This window comes from Coregonus clupeaformis, chromosome 15 (genome assembly GCF_020615455.1).
Source record: "Coregonus clupeaformis isolate EN_2021a chromosome 15, ASM2061545v1, whole genome shotgun sequence".
Classification (NCBI taxonomy): Eukaryota; Metazoa; Chordata; class Actinopteri; order Salmoniformes; family Salmonidae; genus Coregonus; species Coregonus clupeaformis.
The window spans coordinates 31,079,158-31,100,390 of NC_059206.1; the positions used below are offsets into that span (position 1 = coordinate 31,079,158).

At 43.1% G+C, this 21,233-nt stretch overlaps 1 protein-coding gene across 6 annotated transcripts in view; it reads right to left on the reverse strand.

Annotated features, from left to right (window-relative positions):
* LOC121582644 (AP-3 complex subunit beta-1) overlaps window positions 1–20,969 on the reverse strand; it is a 58,337-nt gene extending 37,368 nt beyond the window's left edge. For 2 of the 6 annotated variants that reach the window (XM_041898610.2, XM_041898609.2), the window contains exons 1-7: window positions 20,678–20,969; window positions 9,882–9,957; window positions 9,573–9,647; window positions 7,584–7,679; window positions 6,881–7,041; window positions 6,704–6,770; window positions 108–290 (exon numbers count right to left, since the gene is read on the reverse strand). In XM_041898610.2, coding sequence (XP_041754544.1) covers window positions 108–290; window positions 6,704–6,770; window positions 6,881–7,041; window positions 7,584–7,679; window positions 9,573–9,647; window positions 9,882–9,957; window positions 20,678–20,817 — 798 coding nt within the window. In that variant the 5' untranslated portion in view covers window positions 20,818–20,969. Of the gene's footprint in view, window positions 1–107; window positions 291–6,703; window positions 6,771–6,880; window positions 7,042–7,583; window positions 7,680–9,572; window positions 9,648–9,881; window positions 9,958–11,455; window positions 12,201–20,677 lie in introns of those variants that run through there. The other 4 variants (XM_041898607.2, XM_041898606.2, XM_041898611.2 and 1 more) reach the window with 3 other exon arrangements.
* Between the last annotated feature and the right edge of the window lie 264 nt (window positions 20,970–21,233).

Below are 21,233 nucleotides of genomic sequence, written 5' to 3' on the forward strand. Positions count from 1 at the left end.
CTCACCTCTTTCCAGAGGCTGGTGAACTGTGTCCTGGCGTAGCGTGTCAACATGGAGACGATGACCACCTGACCCCACTCCTCCCTCCCCTTCCCTCCATCCCTCACCTCTTTCCAGGGGCTGGTGAACTGTGTCCTGGCGTAGCGTGTCAACATGGAGATGATGACCACCTGACCCCACTCCTCCACGTCAACCAGCAGGTTGCAGAGTTTACGGTAGTTCTTATGGATCAGGTCAATACGGTCCGGACACACCTCCTCAAAGGCCATCACAACGCTGCCCGCTACCAACTAGAGGAGAGGAGGAGAGAGAGGAGGTATGTTACTGTAGGGCTGGAGCAAAAGCCTCAGTAACTCCAGAATCGGCATTGGAGACCCATGCTCTAGCCTGGGCACATCATAAGCCACCTTGGTTAGAAAGACTGTACTTTATGATCTAACAGAAACAATTAGGATGAACAGTTACCCCACCAAAAAAATTAAATAAAAATAATAATAATTGTAAAGTGGTTATCCCACTGGCTATAAGGTGAATGCACCAATTTGTAAGTCGCTCTGGATAAGAGTGTCTGCTAAATGACGTAAATGTAAATGTAAATAATAAACAAAAACTCAGGCACCACACAGGAAAAGAATAACTGGGTGGAAAACTACAGCATTTTTAGTCTTCACTAAACTAACTTCTCATCGCCATGGTAAAATAAATCCATCACTCACATATAACACATACAAAACATTTCTCATTTTTTCCCACATAGAATATTTTATTTTTATTTCTGCTCATAACTAATTTCATGTTCTATTCATGAGACAAGAGAAAGGGGGAAGCAGGAGGATGGAGGAAGATAGGGAGGGGAGGGGGGGCAATCAAATACATTTTATTGGGAGAAAAAAATCCATTTGTCTGGTCCATGTTCATCCCTATAGTGCTGCTGGCTGGCTGACTGATTGACATGGCTGTGTATTAATATGCAAACAGCACTAACACAGAGAGGCGAGGGGGAGAAGGAAGGAGAGGGGGGGCGGAATTCGGTCTCTCCCATTACAACAGATGGGACCCTGGTGGCCACTGTGGAAACCCTGTACATTTACCCATCAGCCTCGCCATGCAGCTGCATTGATGTGTGTGTGTGTGTGTGTGTGTGTGTGTGTGTGTGTGTGTGTGTGTGTGTGTGTGTGTGTGTGTGTGTGTTTGAGGCCCTCTTACAACTGGGGAGCTGGGAACCAAAGTGTTAATCATTCAAAAATCTGGACAGCTTTAGGGAGTAGGCTGCTACATGACTTGTAAAACTTTATACAATGGGTGTGTCTAATCCTGGACGCTGATTGGTTAAAACCGCATTCCAGCCTGTGTCTATGCCACAAGTTACCACCGGCTAAAGCTATGACGTTGAAATGCCTATTTACTCTGTTCCATGTCACTGCGCAATCCACCGTCTCATCAGCCCAGCCAGACAATTTATAAACTTGATCTTCACTGTAAAAAGCATGTAGATATTATTTCCCATTTCCTTTAGACTAGCAATTGGTTTTCAATAGGGGAGATTTGTATAAACCTTGCTGTCTGTCTCTCTGACATTGACAACATTGTTTCAATATTGAAATTCGATCTCCAGCTGTCCCATAGTAATGAATGTTAAGGGGTCGTGAGTCAGGAAGAGACAGACATGCAGGCAGCTTTTCTCAGCCAGTCAAAATCATGAATCAGCATCATTTTTATGGATATATACAAACGAATTTCAATAGAAAACAGTTAAAACAAAAAACAAAATGCAGCTAGTTTACAGTCTTTCCAGCTTCAGTTTGAAGTGGTTGTGTTAGCTGTGTTGTTGTCTTGCTCCTCTGAACAACAGTGTCCTGATGAGAGAAACAAAAAATTTGCCATGGGAAATCACACATCATTAGCTCATTGATATGGATGTCTCCAAATAAATGTCACTAGAAAACAGCTTAAACAAATGCAAATGCAGCTACTTTGCTGTTATTCTGGTTGCACTGGTCGACGTGACTTTAAGTTAGCCGTAGTTGGCTGGTTAGCAAGCAAGGGATAAGAACATTTAGAACGAACGACTGGGTCACGTCTCTGGCAACCGAACTGACAGAATGAACGACCAGCCAGCCGACTTGGCTAGCAACCCAAGATTTGTGTCGGGACTACATCTCGTGGAAGGATTAAATAGTATGAAAAAATTCGTACAAATAAAGTTTTTAATCATCATTATTTGAATATGTTGGTAACCTTTTGTATAAAAGTGATAATGCCCTTGAAGCCGGTGTTTGGAGGATGTATTGGCACAGGTGTTCCACTATATCCTCCAAACACCGGCTTCGAGGGCATTATAACTTAAATAGAAAGGTGTGGGAGGTAAAATGCGTGTTTGGGAGTAGCCTAACTTTGCAACCACAAGTACGTTTTTCAACCAAAAACAAGCCGTTGTGTACTAAACCACCATATGGACGAAACAAATCAAAACAGAGGCAAGGAACGTAACATTGTTTAAGCACTCAGTTTAGCAAGCAATTAGGAAACCCACAGGCAAGAAGAAAACTCATAAGCTTAACTTGAGCTTGTGGTTTATAATTGGAAAGCGGCCTAATTGGGTTTAATTGTTATGCACAGTGTGCTTGGTCTCAGAACTAACAGATACTGGATGTAAAGTTCCAACTCTGCAAACTTCATCTAGTTTAGAGACCTCATGTTGGAGTACAGTACTGACAGGACTTGAACAGGAACTTTGCGAGTGTAAGTGAGAGTGGGTTTGCGTGTGTGTATCAGTGGATACACTGATGTTCCTAGTATCTCAGGCCTGTTGTGCTCCCTCCCCCTCTCAACTTCCCCCATTAGACGCAGCTCCAAGGTAAACTACATGCACCATCAACAAAACTGACACCCCAATCTATGGAGTTTGCACCCATCCATCCCTCCCTCCTCCACCTCCAACATATTATCTACACTGCGTGACAAGCCAGTAATGGAAAAATCACACTAAGCAAATGGTTCCTCTAATAACAATACATTTCCTATAAAATTATGAAGCGCCCAAACCGTTTCCTTGCATCTATTTTATCATGAATTCTAATTAGGGCACCAGGGAGGCGGCGAGTGCTGGGTCATCACACCAGAGACGACGCCTTGATTGATGGCATGGTGCAGGGTAGGTCGGCCTACCCTCCTTGCATTCTCTCCCTCTCCTCTCTTCCATCTCCTCCCTCCCTTTTTCTCTTAAATTAATGGGTATCCCACCTAGCCCCTAATCATACCACACACACACCCCTCCCTCCTCTCTGTTCCCATTTCAATTTTGCAGGAGGTGCAGGGGGAGGTGCGGGGGTGTGGGATGGGAGGGATCGATCATTTATCTTGTAATGGCTGGATAATAGATCCATCACAGTAAAACAGCTGCACAACCTCCTGTGTTGTTTCTCTCTCAATAGCCCTTCTCTTCCCATTCTCTGTTTATACCATCCCCTCTTTAACCAGGGGTGTCACACACATTTAGCCTAAACAGGCCATCACTGTTCAGACCAATGTCAGGAAGGCCACTTATTGGCTGAAGAACTAAATGTATATTATATTTTTTACACCTATACATATTTATGCTACTTACATCAAAATACCCCATTGCCTTAACAGCATAACTAGGAATTCACTGCTTTTTTTATTTTTATTAACATTTTCGCAACACCCAATCATCTAGAATAATCAAGGCTTGTTTTAGAGTACAAGTTGGGGATGGATGGTAGGCCCCAAACGGCTACCGAGCCACATGTCTGTCACCTCAGCTTTATTCATTGCCTCATTAACCTAATCACATCATGTAAAGGAGTCTATCTAGTTATGGCAGATTTGAAATTCTAAATTTGAACGTGAAGGGAAATATCAGCTTAGGCTCTAGGGGAAAACTGCTTAGTCTGCAAAGTGCATTTTGTGACACATACATCAAATGCACTTGAAATACTGCTGTGGGATCAACAGTCATAAAGCAGGTAATGTAAGACGTATGTAAAATACATCCAGAAGTGGTTCTTATGATACTCCTAAAAGTGAGTAAATCCAAATAGGCCTTCACTTTGAATGAGAGACCAAATACAATACAATAGATCCCTGACAAAAAACAAAGAGCTAAAACCGACAATAAATATGGTATAAAAGCTCTCTGAAATTCTTATAACAATAATAACACAAAAATACCCCTGAAAATACATGAGCATTCCTCTCTTTTTCAACACAGCGCTAGCACTTGTGTGACTGTGCCCTCTATCTCTCTCTGTCCCCCAGCCAGCCTCAGTGAGAGTGTGTTACAATGGGGAGAAATCATCTATCTTCGTTAGTGACTGAAGCCAAATATGCTATGCATCTGGTCCTGGGCCCTCCAGCCCCCACTGGCCTTAGTGCTACGGGTTTGTTTATATAATGAGAAATGTATGCAATGAATACATAATTGAGAGAGGGAGAGTGTGTATGGCTTGTATGTGGCCCTCTGTAGCTCAGTTGGTAGAGCATGGTGCTTACAATGCCAGTATAGTGGGTTCAATTCCTGGGACCACCCATATGTAAAAAATGTATGCCTGCATGACTAAGTCACTTTGGATAAAAGTGTCTGATAAAAAAATAAAAATGTACAGGGCATTCTATATGCTAACTTCAGCATGTACACAATTTACATGTATTTAAACAGCCTTTATAAGAGCATTTAGCTATGTATTTATGATGACTTTCTAAAGAGTACGCAATATCTACTATCCTAATAGGGGAAGGAGATGCTGTATTTGTGATGGGCTGGGCTGCTTTAAACACTGGAGTTGGAGAATGCCTTCAGGCTAATCTAGAAAAAAGAACTTGGCCGTAGAAAGCAAATTAAGGTGACACCAGCATCAGTGGGAGAATGCCTTTCTAAATGGACAGTTAACTGGGAGCATCTAAGGATGTGGGTTTAAGTGGGTGCTAACAAAGCATGGCATTGGTGAATGAGCTAAGCTGAGGGGAGAGGGAGAGAGGGCTAATGATAGGGGGAACTGTTCTGTTGGACTGGAGCACCCTCTGGTGGCTGGATGGGATTACTGCACCTAGTGGTAGTAGTGACATCATGGATTTGGTTTGAATTAATGAATTAAGAGAGAGGGACTGACTGTTGAACCGATATGATATCAAATAGATAACACCCCCTCTGATTTCAGACTGAATACAATCTATTTAATCCATGCTTATTGCAATGCTGCTTTGTTCATTGCATGCAGGTTTTTGTGTATGGAGACGATGTTAATATTGGCCGCTATCTTCGTTTTAGCCTTAAAATACATTTTAGTCGGCCTCCCGAGTGGCGCAGTGGTCTAAGGCACTGCATCGCAGTGCTAGCTGTGCCACTAGAGATCCTGATTCGAGTCCAGGCTCTGTCACAGCCGGCCGCGACAAGGAGACCCATGGGCGGCGCACAATTGGCCCAGCGTCGTCCAGGGTAGGGGAGGGTTTGGCCGGCAGGGATGTTCTTGTCCCATCGCACACTAGCGACTCCTGTGGCGGGCCGGGCGCAGTGCACGCTGACTCGGTCGCCAGGTGTACAGTGTTTCCTCCGGCACATTGGTGCGGCTGGCTTCCGTATTAAGCGGGCACTGTGTCAAGAAGCAGTGCGGCTCGGTTGAGTTGTGTTTCGGGGAGGACGCACGACTCTCGACCTTCGCCTCTCCCATGTCCGTACGGGAGTTGCAGCGATGGGACAAGACTGTAACTACCAATTGGATACTACGAAATTGGGGAGAAAAAGGGGGTAAAATACCAACAAATACATTTTAGTCTTAGTCACATTTTAGTCATTTCATCCTTGTTATTTTTAGTTATTATCAGTCGACTAAAACTCTGGAAAACTTTTGTCTAGTTTTAGTCACATAAAAGTCAGTGCATTTTTTCCCATAAATAATGAATATGCAGGCTACCTGTAACTTCCATCATGTGCCCATTCAGATAGCCTTGTCCAGCTAGGCCTACTATCACCTCCTATACCGTAGCTGGCAACATTGATATTGCGGCAGATTGCTGCCATAATGAACAATATAGGCCATAAAATCCTTGGCTACAGGTTAAACAATTTACAGCTCTGATTTTCTCCCCATCATAACCGTCAAGGGGGGTAAATAAGAGTGGGAGAATTTGAGCTTTACAAAAATGCCAGAAGTATTACTGTACTCCTAATATTAAACAAATAGCATTTGTTTTTCCCCATAGGAAAAAAGCAACCCCAACTCACATTAATGGACCATGGCACAGATGAATGAATAACAAGGCACATGGGAAAATAGAGCTTCTGATGTGATCAAAGCAAAAATACCTTACATGAAAGTAAGAGAGAGTAAACATTCTCGTCTCGTCACATTTTTGTCAGGAAAAATAGGTAGTTGACAGTATTTTACATCATAGTTATTGTTGACGAAATTAACACTGTATGGAGAGTATGCCGTCTTCTGAGGTCTTGTAAGAGGTCTCCTGTGGACAATTATATATTTACATTTTAGTCATTTAGCAGACGCTCTTATGCAGAGCGACTTACAGTTAGTGAGTGCATACAATTTTATTTCTTTTCAACAACAAAAAAAATCATACTGGCCCCCCGTGGGAATCGAACCCACAACCCTGGCGTTGCAAGCGCCATGCTCTACCAACTGAGCTACACGGGCCTGGTGATCTGGTACGGTAAACTGGTTCTACTCACTGTGCTTTTGTCCTTCAGCAGTTTCTCAATGACTTCAATCAGGTGCTCCTTCTGATCCGGGTCCAGGCTGAGGAGGAGGAGGAAAGCTTTGATACAACTCCAAGTTCCAAACACACACACACACACACACACAGAAAAACACCCACACGTGCACAAACACACCCACCCACACACTACCTGTAGAGTTTCTGGATGGCGTGGGCGGATGTTTTCCTGACGTAAGGGGACATGTCGGAGGCAGCCTCCTTGATGGCCAGCATCATGATGGGAACGATGATGAGGACTCTGATACTGGACAGAACCCTCAGAGCACTGGCTCTGATCAGCTGGTTAGGGTCCTGGCAGAGGCAGAGATAGTGGCTATTAGTATTATCCACAAACACAGATTCACGAGCACACACACAGAATCACACAAAGAACCATATGCAGACACGTTCACAGTACATAGACATAAAGATGTACACATTGAGACAGAGTGAGGAAAGTACAAGAGAAAGAAAGGAATGGAGACAGAAATCTCTCATGTGGTGTGAGATACTGAAGACATGATACAGCACTACACTAAAAATACATGATACACACACACACGCTGGTAGGAAGTGAAGCATGGAATAGAGCTAGCAGGGGTTGAAATCAGGGGTTGAAAGTCGTTTTCCAGCTCTGGGGCATGATGATGATGGGGTGGCCTCTAAAAACACTGCTGTTGTCCCGTGACCTCACATAGAGACAGACAGACTCTCTTTAACGGCTCAATACTCCAACACAACACACACACCTTTATACACACACCAAACATGATACTTTCTTCTAAGACCTGTATGAGTACAAGCATGTGGGAATTCAAATGGTAAAACCCTCAGCATCAAAGCCCACACGTTACCTTGAGGGCCCTCTGAAAGGTGCTGATGGACAGTAGAGCCAGGTCCTGCTGCTCCTCGGCATACCTCACCAGATACACATACACTAACTTCTTCAGCTGGAACACACACATACTTTGAATTAGTCATTGATACACCCTTTTTTTTGACAAATCCTAAGTCTATTCATTCGCTTTTGGGTTGAGCTCAGACAGTCCACATTACAGAATGTTTAGGTAACACTATTCTTTGACAGTGGAGAGAACAGTGCTTTGGCTAGACGTCAGATGTATGTCTTGGTTTGGTTGTTTTAAAGGGGGGAAAGCTGAGGTTGAAAGTTTTCCTGTTTGATATTATAACAGTCTAGATCCCATGTTGTTTCAGGAAGAGCAGAGCATTAGAAAAAAAAAAGTTTGACTTCAGAAAGTTTCATTAGCGTTATCGCTTCCTCCCTTCCTCCCTCTACCTCACTTCTCCCTTCACACGTAGGAGACTGAGCTAATATTTGTCCAGTGTCCGACTGGGGGTTATAGGTTGGCCCTTTCATGATTCACTTCAGTGTTATTCGGTGTGTGTACGGGGAGGTTCAGCTGTGGTGAACCACAGTTTTCAATCATTGCAGTAATTAGTGGGTGAATTAACAGCATTACTGACTCTAAGAGGGGACATAACCTATCTGCCGTTGTTTGAGGGGAATCACATATCGACAACATCACAGAAAATAGATAAAACTAGTAATACTAGCCCCTTTTTCCCCACTCATACACACACACCTTCCCCACTCACACACATACACCTTCCCCACTCACACCTTCCCCACTCATACACACACACCTTCCCCACTCACACACACACACACCTTCCCCACTCATACACACACACACCTTCCCCACTCATACACACACACACCTTCCCCACTCATACACACACACCTTCCCCACTCATACACACACACCTTCCCCACTCATACACACACACCTTCCCCACTCATATACACACACACCTTCCCCACTCATACACCTTCCCCACTCATACACACACACACACCTTCCCCACTCATACACACACACACACACCTTCCCCACTCATACACACACACACATACCTTCCCCACTCATACATACACACCTACCTTCCCCACTCATTCATACACACACACCTTCCCCACTCATTCATACACACACACCTTCCCCACTCATACACACACACCTTCCCCACTCATACACACACACCTTCCCCACTCATACACACACACCTTCCCCACTCATACACACACACCTTCCCCACTCATACACACACACACACATACCTTCCCCACTCATACATACACACCTACCTTCCCCACTCATACATACACACCTACCTTCCCCACTCATACACACCTTCCCCACTCACACACACCACCTTCCCCACTCATACACACACACACCTCCAGGATGTCTAGTCTCAGGGTGTTGTTTCCAGCGCTGGTTGAAGAAAACAAAGCATCCTGATATTAAATCACATTATTCCTTCAATACTCTGTGTCCTGTGCTGCTTTCTGATTAGAGACAATCAATAACACACAGCACAGGCCTGCAGAGGAGAAAACAAGCGAGAGAGAGAGAGGGTGGGGTGGAAAGAGAGAGGTGAGGACAGACAGAGAGATGCAGAGCGGCCCAGAGATGGATCTAGCACCACCCTAGCAGCTGGTGTGTGTGAGGAGGGGGAGAGAGGACGTGACCATGGGCTCTCCTCTGCCAATTACCCCCACCAACCTGCTCCAGTTCCCTACCATGGGCTGTCCTGTCACACACACACACACACACACACACACACACAGCCCCTCGTACTGCCTGTTTATTCTCCTGATCAATATTACCAGGCGTGGGGAACTCATCTGGCCGGGCAGTGGTTCTGTAGTCTCATACTTGCAGTGGGGAGATGTCCTCCATCTTGTCTTAGATAGAGCTTTCTAAATGTTTTCAACCATGTTGTGCAAATAGAATGGATGCATGTGGATGATGCCATACCTCTGTATTCTTACTGGCCACATTCTTCACCACTGCTGGGAACAGCTCGGAGGCATTCTTCCCCTTAGCGATCAGCTGTAGACACAAAATGTCTCACCACAGTATTCCATTTGCTATTACATTGTACATATCATACTACAGCAATGTACTGCATCTATTTATACTTTTTTCAAAGGAGGAATGTTATTTTCTTTTACATTAAATTAATTGAGACTATAAAACTGAAGTACACTTGAACTGAGTTTGCAGTGCACTTAACTGATGTGCACTTATCGGGCCTGGAATGTGTGTATAGGTTCTACTACTCACCCCAACAATCCTCTTCATGGCTTCCAGTTTAAGCGACTCCTTGTTGCTCTCTAGCATCTCTTTAAGGTCATCATTCCTGGAGGGGGAGGAAGAGATTAGAAAATGTACAGTATAATATTTCATATTATCACACTGCTTACTTGCATAGCAGATGCACTTTTTTACACCAGACAACTCTCACTGATGTAGCCAGGAATTGATTCATGAATTTAATTAATTTAAGACTGGAAAACTGTGGTGCACAGAGAGTTTGACTTATTTCAAGTGCACTTTTTATATCAGCTGTATCATCTGTAAAAGGATGCAGCCTGACTTGATGGATCTCTATCTGTGTCCTTGGTGGGAGATGGGCCAAAGGTCCGCCTAGACCAAGACTAACCCTGATCTATGGAGAGCATTATGTCCTGCATTAACTTTGCTCCTGCTATAAATTGATAGTCATGTGGGGAACCTCTCTGGAATTAGAGACATTTTCACGTAGCTTACAAATTCCAGTAGGAGAGCTATTCTAGTTCCATTCATACAATGTCAAATGGCTGCAAGAATAATATAGGGCCTCAGCTTCCCTACTTTATTTGGAAAGTCCTCTATAGATGGTCTACAGATCTGCTCAAACTATCAACAACACATTCAACAATTCATCCCCTTACTGTACCATCATACTCAACTGGATACAATTAGAATATCATAGCATTGCTATGGAAACACCTTCGACCAGTGAGCAAGCAGCATCTCACATGATGTTAACCCAGCCAGACCAACACAACCCTCACCCTTCCACAGAAGAATGTGCAACCACACAGCAGGTCATTGATTGTACAGCGAGAGAGACAGATTGACGGTTCTGGCCACTCAATGACAGAGGTACGGTTAGACAGAAAACAACATTTAAGAATATAATGTTGTGTTCAACAAGACCAGGCAGATGTTTCACATTGAACTGACTGCGTCACATATTGTTTTTATATGAAACATGAATGTGTTGGAAATTCAAGGAGGCGTACAGTATTATACAGAGCCATGAGTTCATGGAACTACCTTCCATCTTATATAGCACAAGTGAACAGCAAACCTGGTTTAAAAAAATAAAATAAAGCAACACCTCAGGGCACAACGTCTCTCCCCCATGTGACCTACTTGTTGTGTGTATGTACGGACATGTACGTGTAACTGACAGATGCACACACACACTACATGTTCATGTTTTTAAATGTATGTAAACTGTAAAGTCCTTTGTCTGTAATGTATTTTTCGTTATATGTCGGACCCCAGTAAGACTAGATGTCGCCATTGGCGTCGGTTAATGGGGATCCTAATAAATCAAAACAAATAAACCAAATTGAACAACATGAGGAGGGAGAGAGGGGGATGGGTAGAGAGAGAATTAAAAACACAAAACACAATTTAACCATATTGGGTGTTGTTACCAGGCGCAAAGAAAGCAATGTCAGGTCGTGAGTGACTCACGATAACGTCACAATCAACTAACACTAATCAGCTAGAGAGATCAGGAAACGCTAGGCTATTTGGTCAACTTGAAGAGACACACAACACAAGCATGTGCCAAGACTCACACTTCTGTACAGTACCCTTTGGTGTGTGTCTCATCGGGGCCTCCGTTGGTGTGTGTGTGGGGTTTGAGGTGCTGCTCCTCCTGGCTGAGTTCAGTCTTTAAGGTGAGCTGGAGGTTCTCAGCAGACACCAGAGCTGTCCTCACAGCCCCCACTGCCTCAGAACGCAGCACAGAGAAACCCCGGTGACCGTTCATACTGCTACAGGCCCGTCTGTTGCTCTCCTCTCGTCTCTCTGTCAGTCTTCCTCGCTCTTCTTTCTCCACTTCTGTCAGTAGGTAAGAGGAGACACAGGATGCCCTTTCCGCTGGCTAAACCTCCGGCCCTCTCCCTGGCACAGACAGACAGACAGACACAGCTCCCCCTGGTCATCCAGTTATCCTCTCTTCTGCTTTATTTCAGTCCCGTGAGTCCAGACGTTCCCTGCCTGTCATCTGGTTCTCTCTCTCTCTCTCTCTCTCTCATATCAGGCGACTAAACTATTGAGCACCATCTCCTTAGCTCGATGTCGATAGAGGGAGTTGCAAATTGAAGTTGCCCTCTTTGCTGACTACTAGTATGACTCAGTCTTCACTGCTTAAATCCAATCTGGAGACAGACAGCGGCTACTTCTTCCTTTTCTCCTCTTCTCTGGATGTACTTTAGTTCTCTGTCCGTGTCTGTGTGTAGCTGTAGGGTGGTAGTTCAGTTGGTTCTCTCTGCCGGAGTCGGTGCTTGTAGGGTGGTAGTTTAGTTCTCTGCGTCTCTGCCTGTGACTGTGGCCACTTCCCTCTAGGGGAAACGGGAGGGCCTTATCAGCCTCAGGGTAAACACTGAGCAGCTTTCACCACCTCTGTCCACAGCACAATACACCACTTTAGCCCCACGCCTGCCTTGAGCCCTCCCAGGGAACTGCTGCCAGGGCTGGGCTAGATAAGGGCCCTGTCAGCCTCACACACTGCCAGGAGAACCACACAGAGTTAGGACAACACCCCAAAACTCTACATGTCATTCTTCACATTTCAACCAGCTTAGTCTCTTTTCCTAGGTTTTTAAGACTGGGAAGCGAGTCTACAATCAACCAGCCCTGAGGAGGCTATGGTAATTCATTCACATAACGACCAGCAGGATAAGGCGCCGTAAACTGCTCCAATCAACTGGCTTATCAGCTGTCGGTATTTAGGCTACTATTGTCTGCCATTTCCTTTAATAACCAGCGTGATAATGTTGTCTGACATTTTGGCCCAGTTGATATAGGCTAGCCTAATGTCTGACTTCTCATTGAGGCCTGGACAATTCCACAGTAACAGAATTACGCTTTCACTCAGATTCTTCATTTTAAAATGTATGCCAAACAAAAACCATTGATTTCAAAGTTTAACAAACCATACAGCTCTATGCACAAGGACTACTTTGAACAATTTACATAGAACATATCACAAAAACACATTTGCTGGAAGAACTGCGCAGATGCAAAGTTTAGTAACAGAATTACAGTAAAATCTCCATTAGTTTTTTATGCGACCACGTTTTCCAAAACAATCTTAAATATCTGCTCTGAATTATGATTCAAAGATGTCTGCAGAAAGAATGGGGTGTCAGTTATGACATGACACCTTGAGTTTGAACAAATGTATTTAGGTTATTGAATTACAGCAGGTGAAGTGGATTTACATTCGGTAACGGAATTACCGTTACCGAATATACTGTACTATTTCTGTATTATACAGAAATGCATAATTATGGATATGAATATCATTGTCTTCATGGTGATGTATTCTGAATAGGTATACAAAAGGTAGAAATTAGGGATGCAAATATTGGTCAATTTTGCTGCCGACTAATCGTACATTCTTTTACCGTATATATATTTTTCCAAACAGTCTAATGAGGTGACCGACAGAATGATTGCATATAAGGAATGGACAATTGTCATTAAGAGCTTAATGAAAACATGTAACAATAGCAAGCCTATCGTCTTACAGTCAAAAGGCTCAAGCCTATTATTGAACATGCAGCTGCTGTAATGAAGCAGCTAATAAAACTTCATTTTCAAACATTTGCCAAAAGGCAATAAAGAGGGGAAACAGCCGTTCTAAACAGCGCAACTAATGCCAGCAGTTCCATATGTGACAGAGATGAAAATCTCTGTTAGAAACTTAGAAAGATGGGGAATCTAATAGCAACAACTAGGATGGGTTGCTAATATGACTAGGAGTGTGCCTTTGGCTTCTGGACGACGAAAGAAAGTTGATATGAAAACCGATAGAACAGGAGAGAAATGCTGGTTAATGGCATGATTAAGTCTTTATAAAAAGAATTGCTAGGCTACTCTGAAGCAAGGTAAGACATGCCTCATTATTTGAAGTAAAGTAAAACATTCTGGTTTCAAACAATTATACTGCCTCAAGCTCACATTGTAAAGTGGTGGATGACGCGCTGATAGCCTGCCTAACATTGACTATAGCATGTGCATGGAACAGTCCCCGCGATATGCAACTTTTCAGGGAAGTCAGGACCCAATATACAAAATCAGTTAGGAAAGCAAAGCTAGCTTTTTCAAACAGAAATTTGCATCCTGTAGCACTAACTCCAAAAAGTTTTGGGACACTGTAAAGTCCATGGAAAATAAGAGCACCTCCTCCCAACTGCCCACTGCACTGAGGCTAGGAAACACTGTCACCACCGATAAATCTACAATAATCGAGAATTTCAACAAGCATTTTGCTACGGCTGGCCATGCTTTCTACCTGGCTACCACTACCCCGGCCACCAGCTCTGCAACTTGCCCCTGCCCCCCCCACTTCTCCTTCACACAAATTCAGACAGCTGATGTTCTGAAAGAGCTGAAAAATCTGGACCCCTACAAATCAGCTGGGCTAGACAATCTGGACACATTCTTTCTAAAATTAGCCGCCGAAATTGTCGCAACCCCTATTTCTAGCCTGTTCAACCTCTCTTTCGTAACGTCTGAGATCCCCAGAGATTGGAAAGCTGCCGCGGTCATCCCCCTCTTCAAAGGGGGAGACACTCAAGATCCAAACTGTTACAGACCTATATCCATCCTGCCCTGCCTTTCGAAAGTATTTGAAAGCCAAGTTAACAAACAGATCCCCGACCATTTCGAATCCCACCGTACCTTCTCCGCTATGCAATCCGGTTTCCGAGCTGGTCATGGGTGCACCTCAGCCACGCTCAAGGTCCTAAACGATATTATAACCGCAATCGATAAAAAACAGTACTGCGCAGCCGTCTTCATCGACCTGGCCAAGGCTTTCGACTCTGTCAACCACCGCATTCTTATTGGCAGACTAAATAGCCTTGGTTTCTCTAATGACTGCCTCACCAACTACTTCTCAGATAGAGTTCAATGTGTCAAATCGGAGGGCCTGTTGTCTGGACCTCTGGCCGTCTCTATGGGGGTGCCACAGGGTTCAATTCTCGGGCAGACTCTATTCTCTGTGTATATCAATGATGTTGCTCTTGCTGCTGGTGAAGCTCGGATCCACCTCTATGCGGACGACACCATTTTGTATACATCTGGCCCTTCATTGGACACTGTGTTAACAAACCTCCAAACAAGCTTCAACGCCATACAACACTCCTTCCGTAGCCTCCAACTGCTCTTAAACACCAGTAAAACTAAATGCATGCTCTTCAACCGAACGCTGCTTGCACCCGCCCACCCGACTAGAATCACTACTCTCTGCGGGTCTGACCTAGAGTATGTGGACAATTACAAATACCTAGGTGTCTGGTTAGACTGTATACTCTCCTTCCAGACTCACATTAAGCATCTCCAATCAAAAGTTAGATCTAGAATCGGCTTCCTATTTTGCAACAAAGCCTCCTTCACTCATGCTGCCAAACATGCCCTCGTAAAACGGACTATCCTACTGATCCTTGACTTCGGCGATGTCATTTACAAAATAGCCTCCAACACTCTACTCAGCAAATTGGATGTAGTCTATCACAACGCCATCCGTTTTGTCATCAAAGCCCCATATACTACCCACCATTGTGACCTGTACGCTCTTGTTGGCTGGCCCTCACTACATATTCGTCGCCAAACCCACTGGCTCTAGGTCATCTATAAATCACTGATAGGCAAATCCCCGTCTTACCTTAGCTCACTGGTCATCATAGCAACACCCACCCGTAGTCTGCGCTCCAGCAGGTATATCTCACTGGTCATCCCCAAAGCCAACACCTCCTTTGGCCGCCATTCCTTCCAGTTCTCTGCTGCCAATGACAGGAACGAACTGCAAAAATCTCTGAAGCTGGAGACTTATCTCCCTCACTAACTTTAAGCGTCAGTTGTCAGAGCAGCTTACCGATAACTGCACCTGTACACAGCCATTCTGAAATTAGCCCACCCAACTACCTCATCCCCATATTGTTATTTATTTTGCTAATTTGCACCCCAGTATCTCTATTTGCACATCATCTTTTGCACATCTATCATTCCAGTGTTAATACGAAATGTTAACTATTTTGCACTATGGCCTATTTATTGCCTTACCTCCATAACTTACTACATTCGCACACACTGTATCTATATTTTCTGTTTGTATTTTTGACTTTATGTTTTGTTTACCCCATATGTAACTCTGTGTTGTTGTTTTTATCGCACTGCTTTGCTTTATCTTGGCCAGGTCGCAGTTGTAAATGAGAACTTGTTCTCAACTGGCTTACCTGGTTAAATAAAGGTTAAATAAAACATTTTTAAAATTGCCTATGCACTCGAATGGCGAATGGGAGGCGCGCTTTAATTATGAGTTGAGATTGAGAAATAAAAATAGTAGCTTTTTAATCGTGGCCATCAAAACAGTTTTTAACACGTGATTGCATTTAGAATTGTTAATTGTTGCGCACTGACTGGGCTTATAAAAGCACGTTTCACTCCAGTAGCAGCTTTTTGAGGAGCTGATCTTGTGCCGTCTGACAGGTGATACTATTCCGCTCCTCAAACTCTGTATGTGGTGCGCGTGTGATAAATAAGATACAAATCAAGTGCACCTATAGGCCAACCGCTGGCCAATCGGATCACAGTGTCTACACAGTTTCCTCGAGCCATAGACTGTGAAAGAAGTCTTGAATGCACAGCAAAGTTGATACTGTGAGATTTCAAAACTTTTAAAACCATGACTAGAGAGACTCAACCAATACAGCAAAGAGCTACTGTTTTTATAAGTAAGTTCATGTTTAAGTTGTTATTCAGCACTGTCAACACTTTTTTCAACACTTTTATAAGCCATAAAATGCATGTTCTCCCTACTTCCACTTTTGATACAATCAGCACTGCAGCTGCAATGAATGACTATACCAAAGTGTTCTAATAAACTATTATTGGCGGCTTGTCTTTTTTAATATTGAGGAATATTTCATTTTTCGAAATGGTCTGAGAACAACATTGGCAGGGCAATTCAAGCATATCCAATATGCAGTGACAATGTATTGGGCCTGTAGCCTACTGTACAAACCTCATTGCTACAGAACTGTTTTTAATTGGTTAATGTTGCATAGGCTTATGTTTTTTAAGTCATGTAAAAAAATTATATCAGCGGTAGATTTCGGTTAGCATTTTTGACTCAGAAATTGATCATCACTGGTTGGTGACCGATAAGCATGACCGGCCAAATGTATTTTCCGCAGCTAACCGATTAACGGTTAACCGTATGCAATATCCTTCTTTTGCATATTTGGGTATTATTCGACACACTAGCTATTATTGTAATGAGCTCCACCCCCAAACAAGACCACATTTGGTTGGTCCGGACCAGACCAATCAGAAACAATCACAGACGTCTATGTTTCACAAGTTTGGAGATCACAGCATAGCACGGTAGAGTTCAGTAGAGTACAGTACATTATACTGTACTCTAATGTACTGTACTGAACTCTACTGTACTCTACTTTTCTGTACTATTCTTTACTGTACTGTCCAAACTTGTGAAACATAGACGTCTATGATTGGTTCAGATTTGGTCCGGTCAGGGCGGATTGACCAAATTTCAACTACTTTTCAACGTCCATGGATGTCCGGTGCTCAGTGGGTGAGGATGCTTGCCACAGTAAATGCAAAGAGGGTAGGTGTTAGGTGTCATGGTATGTGTCAGTAAGAGCCAGGAGAGGTGATATTAACCGAAGAGAGAGAGAAGAGAGAGCGCGGCAGAGAGAGTGAGAGGGAGACAGGTTGTCCAGACTTATCACAGTCTTGCTTTGACCACCAGATGAAAGAAAGAGGGGGAAAAACATAACAGTATGCCAGTGGAAAGGAGGACAGTAGCAGGTGACTCAACTGTGGTTTGTGATAACTATGATTAGCGATTTGGAAACAGAATTATGAGTAATCACTTAATAATTCATAAACAAGATTGATATCAGTAAAAACACTAACTAATTGGTACAGTAGGTCTACCTTTGCTTGTTACTTCTGTGAACTTTCATTAGAAATGAGAAAATATCTTAAAGATGTGGTGTTTTGGTAAGGAATTACAAGGCACAAGGCAATGTTTCTTAAACTTACAGAAGGCAAATAATTTCTCCAATACCAAATATAAGTGTTGATATTAGTTGGCAGGGGTCTTTTGATGCATTTCTAATACACTTTAAGACTTTTTCTTGTAGATGTAGTCTAAAACCCCTTTTCCATCTGTTTGACCAGAAATTAAAGCCTTTGCTTATTCCTAATTTCTAGGATGGGAAGTTGTTGAAAAATTCACATTTGCCTTAATAAAAAAAAAAAAAGTTAATTTGACACACTCCTATGAACATCACATTGGTACACATTGGTCCCTTTAGATGAAAATACATGCCCCATTGACATAAATCAGGTCCTCATAAAATCCCTATAACATGGGAGACTGAACCACAATAAAATAATATGGCGTTTTAGGAAGCAGCTGATCACTTGAGGACAACCAGCCAGTCAGTCACATGTTGCTGTGCTGTGATTCAGTCAGGGCCAGCGAGCAGAGAAGCAGAGTAGACCGTGAGGTAAGAAGAGCCCAGGCTAAACAGGATAATCTACAGGAATGTGGCTTTGGCCGACTGTGTCACACGACAAACATTATTTAAAACAGCAAACTGACTGTAATTTTATTTCATTGGAGGAAGCCGACTCAGACAAAGGCCACCTATCAATATCTTTATGGGCAAAAAAGGTGCAAGAGAGGATTAAGTTTACTGCCACTAAATGCATAACAAAGGCAAGTAAAAAAAATCCATAAAAAATCCATCAGTGATTCACTGCTTTTTGATTTACCATTCAAGTCTGCCATCTACTGTTATGGTACAATCACAGCAAGATAGAGAACTACACAGAGCAACATATTCTCAGAAATCAATCTTCCAGTAGGTCTAAAAGGATTGAATGGGATAAAACCTTCACCTAGCCTATGCTAACACCAATTCAATCAATACAGATATACAATAGGTGTGGGGCTAGTGAGGTTATTTAATACAACAATGCTATCAGTCACTGACTTGAGTTAAGGGAGTACGGGAAAAAACTCTGTTCATTGGTACAATATAATTTAAAGGGAATTAGACTAATGCCGGTGAATATAGAGTGAGTTAATGTATGAATGCCTGACATAAGCCTAGGTTAGGTTCCTAGCTTATGTGATACTGATAATCCTTTAGGACAGACTCCCTACTAGATCTCAGAGTAAAGCCTAGGTATCGTGTCATAGTTTGTGGAGAGAGAGCGGAATCATTCACATCAAGGCATTTTCCCCCCAAGCCCTGCAGGCTCCAGCAGCCCAACCAAGGGTCATCTAGTCTCCATTACCAGACCTGGCCTACTGGCCCTGAACAGGCCAACTGTCATGTGAGAGGAATTAAAAGATTAACTTAGGGCCACACCACATTAAACATTAGCCTGACGCAAGTCACTGCTTGACAGAAACCGAGACAGTTGAAACTGTTCTACTGTCCGCTGCTAAGCAGAGTAACACTAGGCTACATGGAACACTGAAGAACAGATAGAACTAGAGACATACCAGACATACCGGTAGACATTCCATTCTATAATGATGGCATTTGCACAGTGCAAACATTTTCAATGAAACCTTTATACTGGTACCTCTTAAAATTGCTAGAAAGATTAGTCTACATGGGAAATAGGCCCAATTGTAGAGAAATACAGACAAACTAACAGTGGCTAACTCAAAGCTTCAATGATACTCAGGTTAAATGACATTTCATATGATTATGGTTGATTGTCTGAGACAAAATGGCCTTCAGAGAAGTCAGTGATTTGAGGCCTTGTCTGGAGCCAGTTGGGGAAAAGACTAGCCTACTGATAGTCAAATAATAACTGATCCCAACTCCCAGGCCATGGTTTGGGAAACACAGTTATCCCTCTCAATCATACAACTCAGTAACTAAACTACTGGGCCCGTAATCAAGATCATAATGAATAAGATTAGGCTATACCGAACTGATCCTAATTCAGCACACCTTCTCTGAGATCCTACGTGAATACAGGCCCTGATTTACAGTAAAGCCACATCATGACAACAGGAGGATGGCCAAACTGATGATGGACTGCCCTCTAGTGGTATATCACGTGATGCTGACAGTTGAGGACCACCTTTTACACGTTGGCAGTTCCTTTCCATCTCTCTTTTTCCATTTTAAAGGGTCCGAATGGGTAGTTTACAAGGATTTTAAATAATATGTTGATGATAAGTTAGTGTTGGGAATGTATTGTAATCACTTTAGTTTATGACAGTGAGAGGGAAAGACGATTGGGTCTTTTTTTCACCAGGGTTACAGGGCCTCTGAGGACCACATCACTTGACTTGGGCAGCAGACCAACTACAACTGAGGATAGCCTATCTGTATTGCACAGCTAGCATTATGTTGATGTAGCTATTCATTTAGAATTATCTGACACAGCACAACTCTACAAGCATAAAACGACGTGGTGGTAAAACAGTGTGTAGTGTAAAATATGTTTGTACTAGTATTAAAAAAGGTGCATCTTTGTCATCTTTTTGTTGTTTTGTTTATGTCAACATGTCTTCCACGCAAACTGCATCTTTGATAACTGCTGGCTGTCAACAAAAACGTTTTCAAGCCTTAAACTACCATATAAATCTATAGCCAGCTAAGCTAGCTGAAGATGCAGCTGGGTTGACAGCTGTATATCTAGCTAACTACCACCACCAGCCATGTTAGCTAGCTAATTAAATTGCAAACACAGTTACTAAAATGCTTTCTAGCTAACTGGCTTACTTTTTAAAGTCGGCGCTGAACAGGCCAAATCCAGCCCCAGCGTTGGAGGAGGTCGGGGTAGTCTCCTGCCCAACCTCCACCGCTGAATCAGTTCCTCCTTGGTCGTTGTACGACAAATTGTTCGTCGACATGCTCAACATTTTACGTTTCGAAAGTGTACAGAAATGTTTATTGTGCAAAGCTAAACTATCGTAAAACAAAATTCCAGTCGTTGACAGTTTTATGACGCTAATTAGAAGGGGAAGCGATACAAAACTTTATCATGAACATACAACTTTTTTCCTCATCCATGCAGTACCGGAAGTATGAATTGGATAAGTTTTAGTCACATGACAGGGGAAAGATGAAGCACCTGACCGCCCGTTGCCACGGTAACTATGGCCACAAGCCAATCAAATGAGCTGAGGGGCGTATTCAATGACGCGCGTGCGCGATAAACGAAAGTGGAAGCGTGCAGAATTTTTGTTGCACATCTACTGTTGATGCCCCCATTTAAATTGAGAGTCTATGAGAACGTCTGTGAGAGTGTTTTGTGCATGCAGGAAGAGTCATGTAT